General features: G+C 39.3%; 2 protein-coding genes across 4 annotated transcripts in view; one reads left to right on the top strand and one right to left on the bottom strand.

The window, feature by feature from the left end:
• Positions 1 to 3,540, top strand: part of dennd1a (DENN/MADD domain containing 1A) — a 32,016-nt gene extending 28,476 nt beyond the window's left edge. For all 3 annotated transcript variants that reach the window (XM_063477896.1, XM_063477897.1, XM_063477894.1), the window contains one exon: positions 317 to 3,540. In XM_063477896.1, the coding sequence (XP_063333966.1) occupies positions 317 to 1,348 (1,032 nt within the window). In that variant the 3' untranslated portion in view covers positions 1,349 to 3,540. The remainder of the gene's footprint in view (positions 1 to 316) is intronic.
• Positions 3,541 to 8,471: 4,931 nt separating this feature from the next.
• The window catches only part of crb2a (crumbs cell polarity complex component 2a), a 45,285-nt gene continuing 36,639 nt past the window's right edge, over positions 8,472 to 17,117 (bottom strand). Inside the window, exons 10-13 of the mRNA XM_063477893.1 lie at positions 14,618 to 15,488; positions 13,761 to 13,877; positions 13,414 to 13,540; positions 8,472 to 13,162 (exon numbers count right to left, since the gene is read on the bottom strand). Of these exons, the coding sequence (XP_063333963.1) occupies positions 12,941 to 13,162; positions 13,414 to 13,540; positions 13,761 to 13,877; positions 14,618 to 15,488 (1,337 nt within the window). The 3' untranslated portion in view covers positions 8,472 to 12,940. The remainder of the gene's footprint in view (positions 13,163 to 13,413; positions 13,541 to 13,760; positions 13,878 to 14,617; positions 15,489 to 17,117) is intronic.

The following is a 17,117-nucleotide window of genomic DNA, read 5'->3' as shown; positions in this document are numbered from 1 at the left end:
ATAGCCATTTAAATGACACGTAGTTGTGGATCACAAAATTGTATTGAAAAAAAGAAACAGATGCTCATGTATGTGTACATATATATATATATATATATATATATATATATATGTATATATATGTATATATTTATATATACATATATGTGTGTGTGTATAAATCTCATCTCATCTCAAAAACTCACATGGCATAATATTTGTATATATATTACACCATGTGAGTTAAGAAGCAGTAGTACTGTAGGATTTACTGAGCTAAATTGTGAAGAAAAACAACTCAAGTGGTTCTTTAAATTCTGATCTCTTGTGCTTGCAGCGGATGGACGTAAACGTTGGTGACAATTCACGAACATTTCCAGGGCTCAAGCTCTCCAACTCTTACAACAAGCTGTGGAGTACAGGTCATGAAAAAACGCCTTTGCCTGGTCCCTCTACCTGTAATAGACCTCCATCTGTCCAACTTCCTGTGCACACAGGAACCCACTCCCCAGGGCTTGATAGCTCCAGCACGTGCCCTGAGCCTTTGGACCTTTCCTCTCTTGGTAATATCACTATTCCTCGTCCCCAGGGAAGGAAGACACCTGAGCTTGGTTCTGTCTTGACACCTCCCACAGCCCAGTCATGCTCCAAACCAACAGGAACTGGTGAAGGAAGGACTATATCAGGGGGAGAAGAGTTTAGACAAGCTCTGAGCATGTCCACAGATGGAGATTTGCTGAAGACCCCCAAGAGTACTAAGGAAGGTATAGATCTCATAAGCCTTTTAGATCCTCTAAAGAACTCAGCACAGACCAGTTCCACTGCACCAACTGATGGGACAGATAGTAGTATCTCATCTTCCTACAAGCCAGTACTACAACCTGGAACCTACCCACAGGGCTTGCCTTCTTTCCCAAAATATCCAAACCTATCACTAAACCCTTTCACACAGTCTTTGCAAAACCCTTCCCTTCAAATGCATTACTCACCAATTATAAGTGGAAACCCCTTTAATACAGTCTCCAGACCTCCGCCAGGCCCTTATATGCCTGCTCCAACCCAGCAGCAGTCATTTACAACATTACCGGGGCTTTACAGACAGCATTCGCCAGGCAGTTCCACTGCCCCACCCAGCTATTCACTGCTCCAATCAGCATTCCCGTCATCAGTCACCTCTCTGCCTCACTCCTCTGCCAGCAATCACACTTTTTCCACAGCTATAAATGCACTGGGAAAGCCACTTAATGTTGAACAGGACAGTCAGAAGCCTCAGGATCCTTTTGGGGACCTGTTGTCCTTGGCCAGACCAGCTTCATCCCAAAAACAGAAGGTGGAGGACCTCCGAAGGAAATGGGAAACATTTGACTAAAATCTTTATATGTGCATAGAGATTATTTTATGTCACTTCTACCACTGCTCTATCAGGACCTTGGGTTGCTTTTAATAGTGCAATAATCTGGTTCAGTCTGTTATACTTGTCTAGCTCAAAAAATACAGATTAAATGAAGATTAAAGACTGCTGAAAAATGCCATGTCGGAGTTCTAATAGAGTTGTCCTGATTGCCTAAGTGGAAAAACGAAGAGCAGGTACATTTTGTATGCTATCTGCAACCAGGCTGATGAGTGTGTGGGCGCTGCCAGTTTTTCCGTTGTAGAATATAGGTCAGAACTTATATTTTTGAGGCAGGATTCTAAATTCCGAAGTAATAAATACAAGATACAATAAATAAAACGCACATTAATCAGCTGCACCATTAAAAACCACCTTCCTTGTGCTGGGTACATTAGTCATTCTGTTGTCATGTCATGAGTCTATCTGTGTAGATGCATTAGAAATGAAGTGATTTTCAAACCAGTTACTTTTTTTTGTAGTTTGAAGCCTCTAACACTGAACTACAGAAGTCAACATGACAACAGTTCTTACGCAGGTGTTCTAATTCTTTGAATATGCTGAGGTCCTCTTTATTCCAAGTATCCATGATTGTGTTCATAAGCAAGTATAATACAGACCGTTTTTTTGTTTTAATTCTTCTTTGGTGTAGTAGTCTTCAGGGCACAAGAGGAACTGTGAGTATACTGTTTTTGGTCAAATGCATGAATGGGAAATTGCAAAAGCGATTTAAAAAAAATTAAAGGTCCCTAGAGTATTAGTTGTTTAGACAATAGCTCTGTGTTATCCTCAAAAAATAAACTAAAACAAGCAGTAAAATGGTTTGTTCAGAGGAAATGCAAATTGATGTTGATTTGTAAATACCCAGCTGTAGCCATCATTTCAGAGTTGATGGAAGAAAAAAAAAAGGTCTTTGTACCTATAAAGTCCTCTGTGGAGCTTCTCAGTAGGTTATTACCTTTTAGTGGGCTCCAGAGCAGTTTGCTTCAAAAGCACCGATTAACTGTAACAGAAGGTCCTGATATAGAAGGTAAAAATGGTCACATGATGACACCCTCACCCTCTGATTGATGACCAGTGACAAACTCTTTCTATTAAACAGATTGGGAAACGTGGATGCATTTCTACAAAATGTGAACTTGTGTTACGTCATGTGTGATTTTCCTGGGGAAAATGCCTTTCTGTAAAGGCATTTACCAGAACATTTGCTTGTACATTTCACTGCACAGCTCTCTTGTGGGTCATTTGTCTTCAGTGCCATCCCATTATCTGTGTATAAACTTTAAGAATAGCACCCATTATTTCCTGAAAGCGCATAAATGTCACAATAGCACACGTTTTCATGAAGTCAGCTTCTATGATTAGCTCGCATTATTATTTTTAGCTAGTCTGCTATAGCAAAAGAACATCCTAATGGAATTAAGTGGCTGTCGCTACAAAATATAGTGCACCTCACATGTGCATAGTTCTTCTATTGATGTTTTAGTAGCTTTGTACACAATGAATTTTTTGCTTGGGTGTGGGTTTTTGTTGTTTTGTTTTGTTTGTTGCTTTCATGATAAATTCTGTTTAATGCTTCTCTCTCTGACCTGAAAAAATGTGTTGTCAATAATTTTTTAAGACCGTCTACAAGCATAAGATTACATTACATTTCCTGGAATATTTTAAAGTTGTTTGTCTGCTAAATATATGAATACTTAGCAGACAAACAAAACCCCTTGTTGTATAGTATTGTTTTGCTGGATCTTTTGGACAAGCCTGTTGCTGATATATTTTCCTTTTTTTGGTTTTTGCAACTGTGATTAGCTAATGAGGCTGCTTAAACATTGTGATGTAAGAGGAATAATAATAGCTTCTCACACTTTGGCCATCAGTTTCTAAATTATCTGCTCTGACCTCTCTACCATTACACAATTGTGTCAGTGTCTTTCTCAGCTTTTTACTGCGTTCCAGATATTTTTGATGCGTTCATGTGTGGTGAATACCAAAAAAATTAACAGCTTGAAAGTGCTGTGCATATCAGCTGTAGCTGCTGTCTTGTGTGCCTATTTGTAAAGACAACACTATATTTGTTCTAAGAATGACTAAAGACTGCTGAATAGTATCCTACTGCATTTGCATATAATTTAAATCTACAAATATCAGTTTCATTAAAATTACATATTTCACAATGTTTTGTGTCAACCACACTGTCTGTGTGTGTGTGTGTGTGTTTCTTTTTAACTTTCTATATTACTTTAACTTGTGATTTTTTTTAATTCAATCTGATGTTGCCATTAGATATTTCTATGTGGTTAAAGCTGGATTTTGTCAGCTTGAACTGGTTTGATGTGGTGACTTTTATTTATTTTTTGAACTGTTACTAAACATACAACATAAGTGAAAAATATTTGAAAAACACAGGTTTAATGACCATCAAAAAATTTAATGCTCCGAGAGACTGGGCCAAATTGACCCCCCTAAATGTATAACCCCATTACACTGTGGTCTGGTTTATGCCATGGCTGTGTAAATTGAGGACAGCTGTGGCATTAACCACAGCTGTCCTAAAGCTACAGTACTTGTAATTACCAAAATCACTTTAGTCAAAATGATACTTTCATGCTTAGCAACAATTGTATATACATTTTCAAAAAGTGCTGAAATAATAGTAAAGCAACTTATTATTTTTGGATTAATATACTAAATTACAATTATTAATTAATGGATTAATGGTAGAATGTTATGCTTGATTAATATCTGTTTTCACAGACATGTCCAGTCTGCCTGCAAATTTAGGTATAAAATGTACATTTAGTTCAGTGAATTCAGTTAAAGTGTAACAAAGTTAACACAACTAGGCCATGTGAAAATCACACAGTGGATGAGATGCTGAGATGCATGAAGGTTAATCTTATGCACGAAGATCACCAACCTTTGCAGGGTCAATAGCAACATGCCTCCATGTTCAACATACCAGTATTAAGCAATTGAGCATAATTTAGCTGGTATAACCACATATTAAGTGTGGTAACTGATACATATTTATGTTCAATATGTTAGGTTATATTTTGATCTCATGTTAACCACATATAAATCATGGTTCTGTGTTTAACAGTTATAACACATATCTTCCTGCATTCCTCCAGATGGACACAAAACTGCCAAGGTTGTAGCTGGCTCATGTGCACACACGCCACCACAAAACTCAGACATTAGAGACATTCTACTACTCAAACTATAGGGTGGGCCATTTATATGGATACACCGTAATAAAATGGGAATGGTTGGTGATATTAAAGTCCTGTTTGTGGCACATTAGTATATGTGAGAGGGCAAACTCCTCAAGATGGGTGGTGACCATGGTGACCATTTAGAAGTCAGCCATCTTGGATACAACTTTTGTTTTTTCAATAGGAAAAGGGCCATGTGACACATCAAACTTATTGGTAATGTCACAAGAAAAACAATGTTGTGCTTGATTTCAACGTAACTTTATTCTTTCATGAGTTATTTACAAGTTTCTGACCACTTATAAAATGTGTTCAATGTGCTGCCCATTGTGTTGGATTGTCAATGCAACCCTCTTCTCCCACTCTTCATACACTGATAGCAACACCGCAGGAGAAATGCCAGCACAGGCATCCAGTATCTGTAGTTTCAGGTGCTGCACATCTCGTATCTTCACACCATAGACAATTGCCTTCAGATGACCCCAAAGATAAAAGTTTAAGGGGGTCAGATCGGGAGACCTTGGGGGCCATTCAACTGGCCCACGACGACCAATCCACTTTCCAGGAAACTGTTCATCTAGGAATGCTCGGACCTGGCACCCATAATGTGGTGGTGCACCATCTTGCTGGAAAAACTCAGGGAACATGCCAGCTTCAGTGCATAAAGAGGGAAACACATCATCATGTAGCAATTTCAAATATCCAGTGGCCTTCCATTGATGAAGAATGGACCCACTATCGTTGTACCCCATATACCACACCAAACCATCACTTTTGTTGTTCCAACAGTCTTGGAGGGATCCATCCAATGTGGGTTAGTGTCAGACCAATAGCGGTGGTTTTGTTTGTTAACTTCACCATTCACATAAAAGTTTGCCTCATCACTGAACAAAACTTCTGCGTGAACTGAGGGTCCTGTTCCAATTTTTGTTTTGCCCATTCTGCCCATTCTGCAAATTCTGCGCGCCGATCTGGGTCATCCTCGTTGAGATGCTGCAGTAGCTGGAGTTTGTAAGGGTGCCATTTGTGAGTAGCTAATATCCGCCGAAGGGATGTTCGACTAATGCCACTCTCCAGTGACATGCGGCGAGTGCTACGCTGTGGGCTCTTGCTGAATGAAGCTAGGACAGCCACTGATGTTTCTTCATTAGTGACAGTTTTCTTGCATCCACATTTTGGCAAATCCAACACTGAACCAGTTTCACGAAACTTAGCAAGCAGTTTGCTAACTGTAGCATGGGAGATGGGTGGTCTCGTAGGGTGTCTTGCATTGAAATCTGGTGCAATGACCCGGTTACTGCGTTCACCAGATATCAACACAATTTCGATCTGCTCCTCACGTGTTAACCTCTTCAACATGTCAGTGGCTAAGTTTGATGTGTTTGATGTGTCACATGGCCCTCTTCCTATTGAAAAAACAAAAGTTGTATTCTTCTGTGGCACTGACTGCCCACACATACAAATCCACTCCTGCAGCAGTCTCATTGGCCTATTTTCCAGCTGGTTATTTCAGTCCATTTAACACATACCTCCGGTCCATCAGATGTGTGGAGGTCACGTGGTACCTTCCAGAGGACTCCAAGAGCTTGACAACTGTTGGGCAAAAGACTCAATCTATACCCTGTCAGGTGTCTGGCTTGGCAAAGGAGTTGAGGTAAGCTGAATTTCTGACTTCAGTGCAGCAGATCTGGCTTTTCTGGCTTGCATGTCACAGTCCTGGGTTGGTGACCCAGTGTTTTGTGTTATTATTAAGCTTTGATTTCATCATGATTTATCATTATTAGTCTTTTGGTTTATGGTTCTGTATTTCTAGCTTTCTAGTTCTTCTTTGTTTTGTGATTTCTAGTTCTTGTGTTTTGTTTCTGTGCCCCTCATTTTTAGTGTAGGTTTAGTTCTGTCTTTATCTTTATTTTCTTGTTCAGTTGTCATTGTTCAGTAGACATGAGTCATTCAGTCTCATGTCGCAGTTTGTTATTCCTGTCCCTGTGCTCCGTGTTCCCTCTGTTCAGTGTCATGTCCGTGCCTCTGTGCCTGTCGTGTATTTCCTGTTTTAATTTGTTAGTCCTTGTCCTGTTTGTGTTTTTTTTCTCCAGCAATAAAGCTGCCACCCTTAGTTAATCATTCAGTCTCCAAGTGCGTTTGGGTCCTACATCCTGCCTACCACAGCATACCATGACATTGCACCAGCCACTTTATCTCTCCAATAATTTCATACCTGACCTGGAATGGGTCTACAGAGATGCTCCTGTGTGAGACAATACCAGCTACTGCTTTCCTCTCGCTGTGCAGTAATCCTGTGTGATGATTGGTGGGTCCTGCTCATTCCCTTTAGTACTATGGAGGATTCAGGTGTCTCCTCAAAATCTTCTCTCTGTATTTCCTTCTTTTCATCAAGTTGAGCTGTTCATTTCGGCTCTCTGATTTAAAAAAAAAAAAGTCTTAACCCCTGATCCTATTAGTCTTGCCCAGTAGATAATGCAGGGTTCTGGAGCTGATGCAGGTCAGGAGACTCACCTTGTGCTAACTACGAAATCATCCAGATTAGAAAATCTCACCTACAATGTGCAAGTGGGGTGGTAAAATGCAGCTGAAGCGAGAGTACTGACAAGGAAAGAGAGAGCATAATTTGCCCATACTTGATTTTCTTCATACACTACCTGTTAAATTCAGAATGGAATTTAAAATCCTCTCCTCTCGTACATGGTCTTGAATAATCAGGCCCCATCTTATCTTAAAGACTCCATAGTAGTGCATCACCCACTTCACTCTCAGATGACTGATTTGCCTGTGGTTCCTAGGGTCTTTAAAAGTGGAATTGGAGGCAGCACCTTCAGCTTTCAGGCCCCTCTTCTCTGGAACCAGCTCCCAGTTTGGATTCTGGAGAAAGACACCCTCTTTACTTTTAAGATTAGGCTTAAAACGTGCCTTTTTGCTATAGTGCATAGTTAAGGCTGGATTAGTTGACCGTGAATTCTCTCTTAGTTAGACTTCAATGGACTTACACTAGTGGGGGGCTTACCATAATAATTCTCACTATGTGTTCATACACCAATTTGTATTGGTCTTTAATTTACAATATAAAGCAGTGACTGTTAAGGTGACTGTTGTGATTTCACTCTATGTGAAGTGAATTAAACTGAACTAAATTAAATTGGGCAGCACTGTGGTACAATATAAAGTGGTCTTCTGAAATGACCTTCAGAGCCAGAAGGTTCTGTGTTTGACTCCACCATTTGGCTGGGCCCTTTCTGTGTGGAAGGTGCATATTTTCTCCGTGCCTGTGTGGGTTCTCTCCGGGTACTCCGACTTCCTCACAAAGACATGCAGTTATTGGTTAGGTTAACTGGTGATTGTAAATTGGCCATAGGTATGAATGTAAGTGTGAATGGTTGTCTGTCTCTCTGTGTTAGCCCTACAACAGACTGCTGTCTTGTTCAGGGTATACCCTGCTTCTCGCCCTATAGCAGCTGTGGCCAACTTCCCCATAACCCTGAATTGGATAAGCAGAATAGAATGGATGGAATTGAATTGAACTGAATTAAAATTAAAGTTTATAATTACACCAGTCATGCTTTTTAGTCATGTAAAAGCTGGCATCATCAATTTGTTAGCAATCTTGTCAAGGCTTGCTGTGTGGCTGGCAGAATTGAACCCAACTGGCCTCTGAAACAGTTTTACTGCAGAGCATACAAAGTAAACACAACATAAGCCAGTTACAGATCATCCTGGAAAGGATCCTCTGTAGCCATGTGAAGAGGGACACACAGTTTGAGGGAGAACACAACAAATGGCAAGGGAAGACTACCTCCTGAGCATCTACCAAGGAGGTTGCTGGCTATAGCTCTACCCCCTGTGCTACAACTAACTACCCCAATAACCATCCTGTCCTGTCCATTCATGTCCATCCAGAATTTTTTATTTACCTTTACTCTGTAGCATGCAAGAATGGATGCAACACTCTTGGTTTGAAGCAACCTATTGAAAGAACCTTCTGGTTCTTCATAAAGAACACCTTCTGTGTGATAAGTTTGCTTGTAGTGATGATAAGGATAATTTGCATGGATAAAATTAAAGTCCAACCCACACAACCCACTTTTTTTAAAATTTCATCATTATAATGCATTGATAAAAAAATACTGACAAAAGTCTTGATGAATCCCTACTTCCCAGATGTTTTTTAAGTGCTACTGATCAATAGTTCTCCAGGCTTGCTGAAGATTTTGCTCAGGTTTTTCTTTGGACATTTGCTGCTTTTTCATTTATTTTCCATGTAGTCCTTGTACCTAACTGTTTTCAGAATAATGTTTTATTCTGAAAACAGTACGATATGGATAATTGGGAAACTTTGTGGAGGGAACCTGGTCTTGTTAGGAGAGACGGCATCCATCCCACTTTGAATGGAGCAGCTCTTATTTCTAGAAATCTGGCCAAATTTATTACCCCCCCCCCCCAAACAAACAAACAAACAAACAAACAAACAAACAAACAAACAAACAAAAAACAAAAACGTGACTATCCAGAGTTGGGACCAGGAAGCAAAGTTGCAGCTTCTTTCCTCCTGTTATCCCCTCCAAACCCCATCCCCTTAGAGACTGTGTCAGCTCCCAAGCAAAAAAACAACTTAAACATAAAAAATCACAAAGAGAGAACAATACAGTATCCTCAAAAGCACCAAAGAGTAAAACAGTGAAATGTGGATTATTAAACATTAGGTCTCTCTCCTCCAAGTCTCTGTTAGTACATCAGTTAATAATTGATCAACAAATCGATTTACTCCTCCTTACAGAAACCTGGTTACAATAGGATGATTATGTTAGTTTAAATGACACCCCTGAGTCATACTAACTATCAGAAACCTCAAAGCACAGGCTGAGGGGGCGGTGTGGCAGCAATTTTCCACACCAGCCTATTAATCAACCAAAGACCAAGACAGACTTTTACTTTCTTGAAAAATTCAAAACCAGTGTTATTTGCTTTCATCTATTGTCCGTCGGGCCTTACACTGAGTTTCTGTCTGATTTCTCAGACTTTTTATCTGATTTAGTGCTCAGCTTAGATAAAATAATTATTGTGGGTGATTTTAACATTCATGTAGATGCTAAAAATGACAGCCTCAACATGGCATTTAATCTGTTACTAGACTCAATTGGATTCTCTCAAAATCTAAAAGAACCCACCCACCACTTTAATCACACTTTAGATCTTGACCTAACATGTGGCATAGAAACTGAACATTTAACAGTTTTTCCTGAAAACCTTCTCTTGTCTGATCATTTCCTGATAACACTTAAATTTACACTAACTGATTACACAGCAGTGGGGAGTAGATTTCATCACAGTAAATGTCTTTCTGAAAGCGCTGTAACTAAGTTTAAGAATATAATTCATGTGCCGTTATCATCTTCATTGCCCTGTACCAACACAGAGCAGAACAGCTACCCGAACGCTCCTCCAACAGAGGTCGATTATCTTGTTAATAATTTTACCTCCTCACTACGTATGACACTGGATACTACAGCTCCTGTGAAAACTAAGGCCTCAAATCAGAAGTACCTGACTCCCTGGTATAATTCTCAAACACGTAGCCTAAAGCAGATAACTCGTAAGCTGGAGAGGAAATGGTGTGTCATAAATTTAGAAGATCATCATTTAGTCTGGAGAAATAGTTTGCTGATTTATAAGAAAGCCCTCCGTAAAGCTAGAACATCTTACTACTCATCACTGATTGAAGAAAATAAGAACAACCCCAGGTTTCTCTTCAGCACTGTAGCCAGGCTGACAAAAAGTCAGAGCACTGTTGAGCCAACTATTCCTTTAATGTTAACTAGTAATGACTTCATGAACTTCTTCACAAATAAAATTTTAACCATTAGAGAAAAAATTACTCATAATCGTCTCACAGATGTAACATTATCTACACCTACTTTCAGTACCATTGATATTTATTTAGTCTTTTTTTTCCAATTGATCTTTCTGAGTTAACTTCAGTAATTACTTCCTCCAAACTATGTCTTTTAGACACCATTCCTACAAGACTGTTCAAAGAAGTCCTGCCATTAATTAATGCTTCAATCTTAAACATGATCAACCTATCTCTAATGGCTGGCAGCAGTTAAACCGTTACTTAAAAAGCCAGCTAATTATAGGCCAATCTCCTACTTTTTTTTCATATCAAAAATTCTTGAAAGAGTAGTTGTCAAACAGCTCAGTGGTAGGACCAATTCTATTTACATTATACATGCTTCCCTTAGGCAGTATCACCAGAAGGCATAGCATACACTTTCATTGCATTGCGGATGATACCGAAGGTTATCTATCCATGAAGACAGATAACACACAACAATTAGTTAAACTGCAGGACCGTCTTAAAGTCATAAAGACCTGGATCACCTCTAATTTTCTGCTTTTTAATTCTGATAAAATTGAGGTTATTTGACTCGGCCCTGAGAATCTTAGAAATATAGTATATAACCAGATTCTTACTCTGGATGGCATTACCTTGGCCTCCAGTAACACTGCGAGGAACCTTGGAGTGATTTTTGACCAGGATATGTCCTTCAATGCACATATTAAACAAATATGTAGGACTGCTTTCTTCTATTTGTGCAATATCTTTAAAATTAGGAATATCCTGTCTCAGAGTGACGCTGGAAAACTAGTTCATGCATTATTACTTCCAGGCTGGACTACTGTAATTCATTTTTATCAGGGTGTCCTAAAAACTCCCAGAAAAGCCTTCAGTTAATCCAAAATACTGCAGCAAGAGTACTGACAGGGACTAGAAAGAGAGAGCATATTTCTACTGTATTTGCTTCCCTTCATTGGCTCCCTGTTAAATCCAGAACTGAATTCAAAATCCTGCTCCTCACATACAAGGTCTTAAATAATCAGGCCTCATCTTATCTTAATGGCCTTTTAGTAGCATATCACCCCATTAGAGCACTTCGCTCTCGCACTGCAGGCTTACTTGTTGTTCCTAGAGTATTTAAAAGTATAATGGGAGGGAGAGCCTTCAGTTTTCAGGCCCTCCCATATGGAAAAGAAATAGAAAAACTTATAAAAGACTTGCATAAGATGTGGCCTACTTCATATAGTATATATATATTCTTGTATGCTTTTCATACAAGTTTCACATAAGACAGATACAAACTTTATAAGATTTATATATATCTTTTCCATATGGGCTTCTTCTATGGAACCAGCTTCTATCTTGGATTCGGGAGACAGACACTATCTTTACTTTTAAGATTAAGCTTAAAACTTTCCCTTTTTGCTAAAGCATACAGTTAGGGCTGGACCAGCTGATCCTGAATAGTGCCTTAGTTATGATGCAATAGGTGTGGGCTGCTGGGGGATTCCCATGATGCATTGAGTATTTCTTCTTCACTCACCTTCCTCACTCACTATGAGTTAATAGACCATAGCTTCATATATGAAATACTTTTTAAGATATACCAAATGATCAAATTTTCTCAAATTTGTATGCAAATCAGAGACAGTTGAGCAGAACCCTTGGTTGATTTGAGACCGAATGACCCTAATATCAAAAATGGGATGTCGTTTTTGTTTGTTTGTTTGCTTTTTTGGGAAAAAAAAACTAGGAAAAAAATCTAGGAAAGAAAATCTGAGCACAAGAGACAATGAAAATCTAGACTAGAATTAAAAATAACAGCAAACAATTTAACTTTATCTCTACTGTCTAAATTCTTTATAACAAGCATTCTTCCTGGCCAAGCAGTAAAAACCTCTAGTTGGCCTTTATTATATTTATAGATTTAATTAATGTGTATACAAGTGGACATAAATGTAAATAAATGTAATCTTTTACAAGAAAAAGCATTTCTAAAAATTGCTACAAAGTCCCATATTACCAGGAAAACTGAAAAATAAGTCATGTTGCCAATCATGTCTATCAGAAAAGAAAGAACAGTAAAGAGTTTTCTCAGAGCCATACTGTCTCCACTGGAGCAAAGTTTCCAGCAGCAGCACCACTGGTGTGCCATGAACCTGTTGGACATTTTCCAAAGGTGACCATGTAGTGGAGAGCTTATTTGTCCTCTGTTTAGCAGTTTTGAGCATAAAAAGCTAGCATGATTTCTGATAAGAGGGGGTCATCAGAGGATAAACTGATGGCTATGAGTTCCTGAAGTTCATAGGGCTTATTTCCTCAGATGATGAAATATGCACAATCTACATTGTCAATATATTTCTGTAGCACAGGTCTATGAGGAGGGGGTTATAACATCAGATGAGCCTGGACATTCAGAGGATCTAACAGTTTGACAGTGACAGCCCTGTGCACCTCCCCACAGCATCGGATCACCTCTAGCTCCCTTTATCGATTTGTGTTCCTGTCAGATCAGATAAGTCTCTCCTCCGGTGGTACTTTGAGCATGCTGTCCATCTCTAGCCGGGCTCCAGCTAGTTCCTGAGCACTGGGGCTATAAGCGCCCTCTGACTGGCGCTTCTTCCTTGCTGTGAGCACTACAAAGGTCAAGCCAATAATCATTAGGAGAATGCACAGGCAGAGCAACGGGATCACAATTAGCAGCCAGGGGATTCCCTGTATATGGGCTTCTTTCTGCAGAGACAAAAAGTGTAGAGGTTTGGTCTTACTGATGGGTTTCCATTACATAGTTTGATTTTCAGTCATTTCAAAATTAGAAAGATGTGAATCTAAATCAAGTTTATACTGCTGTTGTGAAACTTCATGTAAAATATGAAAAGTAATTTAGTTTGGGAAACACATATAATATATCATTCGTTAAATGTTGCAACTAAGTTATTGATCTCGTCTATCTAGCTCTGAAGAAGAAATTGAAGCGAACATACGTTACTGTCACAGACTGGACCACTGTAACCGGGCGGGCATTCACATACAAACATGTTAAATCGATCCAAACAGGAACCTCCATTTCTACAGGGGTTAGACCCACACTCATTGATCTCCATTTCACATCTGCAAGACAAAAATTACCTGAATTACCAGAAATTACCTGAAGTCAACATTAACTGTTACATTAACAACTCTGAAGCTATGGAGATATTTTTTTTAAATTAAAGTCATATTTATGGTTATATATTTATATATATCCCCTCTACCATGATATACATACACACATGTGGTATTACTTAAATTTAGCAACAGTTAGAGTAAAATGACTCAGATGTGAGCTTACCTGGTGCCTGTGAAACCTGGCATGCATGTACAGTTAGCCCCCCACAGTCCATCATTGCAGACACCATCGTTTGCACACATAACATCTTTACCACACTGTATAGGAGGATAGGCCCACCTGGAGGAAATGGTATTAGTCTTTATCTTGGCAAGATGTGCAGGAATTCTTAAGTGCATGTGTAGTGTGTGCTAAATCTACAATCTTATTGTCTTTTCAAACTAATAAACAAAAAATTGTAAACAAAGACAGAAAAACAATAACACTTCCTTGCATTTTTTTTTAATTGTGAAGACAAATATGGTGTAAAATAAGGCAGATTAGTTGTGCTCTTAACTCACTCAGCACAAGCTGGCAGCATGCATATCTTACATACACCATAGGAACAAAAGTATTGGGCAAAACATTTGAGTCTTTGAATTTGAGTGTTTTCAGTATCATAGCCACATGTATAATATCAAGCACCTAGTCGTTACAAATATTTGTGAAAGAATGGGTCATTCTAAAGAGCTCACTGAATTTGAGCATAGTATTGTAATAGGATGCCAGTGCTGCAACAAGTCATTTCAGGAAATTTCTTCAAGATCAGTGATCCATAATCAGTCATAACTACTAATATTGCAAAGTGGTTTTAATTCAGCCATAAAGTGGATGACCATATAAAACAGAGTAGGACTGGCATTAACATCAGCAAAAAACATCAGTCTGCAGGGAGTTTTATGGAATGAATTTCTATGGCCGAGCAATTCCTCTAGGGGTAATGCACAGGTGGCCCAATACTTTTGTGTAGTTTGGCTTCACTACAGCAGTTCACCTTTAACTACAGGGAATAAACAAATGACCAATTAGTGAGAACTCACTGGCAGTGTGGGCCCCTGTACTCCTTAGGGCATATGCAGGTGTACATGTTGGGTCCATCCTGACAGGTTCCCCCATGTTCACAATTATGATGCTCACACTCATCAATATCTTCATCACAGAGAGTGCCAGCATATCCCAGGTGGCAATGGCACTGAAAACCAGCCAAGTAGTCCTTACAGCTTCCATGAACACAGGGCTGAGACACACAGTCATCAGTGTCCATCTCACACTGGTCTCCCTCCCAACCAGAGTCGCAGATACATCCAAATTTATTAAAGAGGTCTTCACACGTGCCTCCGTTTAGACATGGATCTGAATCACAAACAGGGGTACCAGTGCAGCCCAAATAAATCTTTGGTTTCCCAATTAAATGGAACTGAGAAGGTTGTGGGGCCTTATAATCATCCACAAAAGGAAGGTAAACTCCTCCGAGCCTCACTGCACCCATGCAACCATTGAAGCTCTCTGCAAGGGCTAGTAACGCCCCCTTCTGATTGAGAAAGCGAATACTACCTGTGCGCTCTGGCACACTGTTAGCATCTGTGATTCCATCCACAGTGATGATCCAGGGGGAGGCTTTGCGGTCCTTTTCAGTCATGGAAATGTTCACGCGGTGCCAGCTCCCGTCTGCAACCTGACGGACGCCTGTAAAGGTCAGAGGCTCAAAGCTGTTGCTTAGCTGGATCTCCACCCGGACTGATGAGTCCAACAGACCCACCATTAGGAGATCAGAGCCCCAGGAGGCCCTCAGGAGCACAGCATTTTCTGACCGGGTCCTCAACTCCATGTATATGTTAGTGACAGACTCAACCAGGGAGCCTCCAGAACTGTACTGCACAGCGTTGTTCTCAAATGTGGCATTGTAAACACCTAGGAGTCAAAATGAACAATATGAACAATTTTTCCTTATTATTTCAAAATATGGATGTTGTGTAGAAGATATTTAATTGGAAACTGGTTAATTGGAAACTCTAAATTGCCCGTAGATTTGAAAGTGAGAGTGAATGGTTGTCTGTGTCTATGTGTTTGCCCTGCGACAGACTGGTGACCTGTCCAGGGTGTACCCTCCCTCTCGCCCTAAGACAGCTGGGATAGGCTACAGCCCCCAACCCCCACCCCAATACATTGAAAAAACAAAACAAAACAGTTTAGGAGTGATTTTTTGGATGTGCCACTGCTCTCTGTTGAGTGTGGGAGAAACGTGCTTGCACATAGACACATGGACTGAGATGGACCTTATATGTTTACCTCCCTAACTCACCTCCAGTAACATTACAGGTTGTGTGAACACTGTGCAAACTACCCAGAGAGTGTTCTTCCTGTATCTGAGCTAGTTACCCTGGAGACTGATCTTCTTTTGCCCAGGCTTACTGCTGAAGATCTTCTCCCTGTGGCTGGGTCAGTTACCCCTGAGTCTGGTGATATACTGACCTCTGCAACACTTGATTCAGAGGGTAAGCATAGTTCCTGAGTATAAGTTAGTTCTTTTAGATTCTGATTTTTAAGTAGTCTCAGATTCTGTTCCTGTCTCTGTATCGACAAGTCTGATCCAGTACCCAAAAATTGTAACTGGGTTGTAAGCCTGAGTTGAGTCTTTTTGTGCCTGTGTCTCCTCCTAAACCATTCCTCTTAGTTTTATTTTTTAGCCAGTACCATTGATCCATATGTGCATTTGCTAATAGTAAATCATCTTTAATTCTTAATCAAAAAATATAATCAAAGTATAAGTCTAATCGATATGTTGAATTACAAATGTAGTTTGAGTAATGACAATTATTCTAATGTCTGAATTTTGTGTGTGTAGACATGATCCAGCTTTCATCGTGGCAGATTAATGCCTTTGTGTGTCTGAGACTGGCTGCAGGGATGTGAAAGATAGGAAATGTGTGTCTGACACATCATTATACATAATTCTGAACATAGAGCCATAATTAAATGTGATATTGCTGATAGTTAATCATGCTTAACTACTTAATACTGATCAGAATATAATCAGGTATAAGCTTAAGCAGTAAAATGAATACAAAAATATAATCTATGAAATTAATAACAGGCCTCTCACTTAGGTTTTGTGTAGAGTGGCCTTTTTATTCAATGATAGCCTTCGAGGCTGCATGTGTATGTGTGCACAAGAAGGATTGGGAGACTTTAACATATATGATTTAAAAAATAAATTATGTTGAGCATATTGTAATTCACAAACACAAGCGTTTTCAAGATAAAAAGTGTGACTGAGCTAATGAAAAATCTAGTTGAAGTTAAATAGCATAAACTAAATGAAACATGAGGGAAAGTATATTGACATGTGATGGAATTAATGATAAATCTTGTTAAAATACAACACAAAAAATAAAAAAATGTAATGAAGGGATTTCAAGGTTTAAATTATGTTTTAAATCATATTGAAGTAAGAAAGAGAGAAGGAAAAAGGATGATAAGGTGTGGCAATTAAATGGCAACAACAGTGATAGGATGTCACAATGTGTGAAGCAAGATGTA

The sequence above is a fragment of the Pelmatolapia mariae genome, linkage group LG7 (assembly GCF_036321145.2).
Source record: "Pelmatolapia mariae isolate MD_Pm_ZW linkage group LG7, Pm_UMD_F_2, whole genome shotgun sequence".
NCBI classification, from domain to species: domain Eukaryota; kingdom Metazoa; phylum Chordata; class Actinopteri; order Cichliformes; family Cichlidae; genus Pelmatolapia; species Pelmatolapia mariae.
The sequence above is the reverse complement of the archived record's forward strand: the minus strand, read 5'-3'. Positions and strand labels throughout refer to the sequence as shown.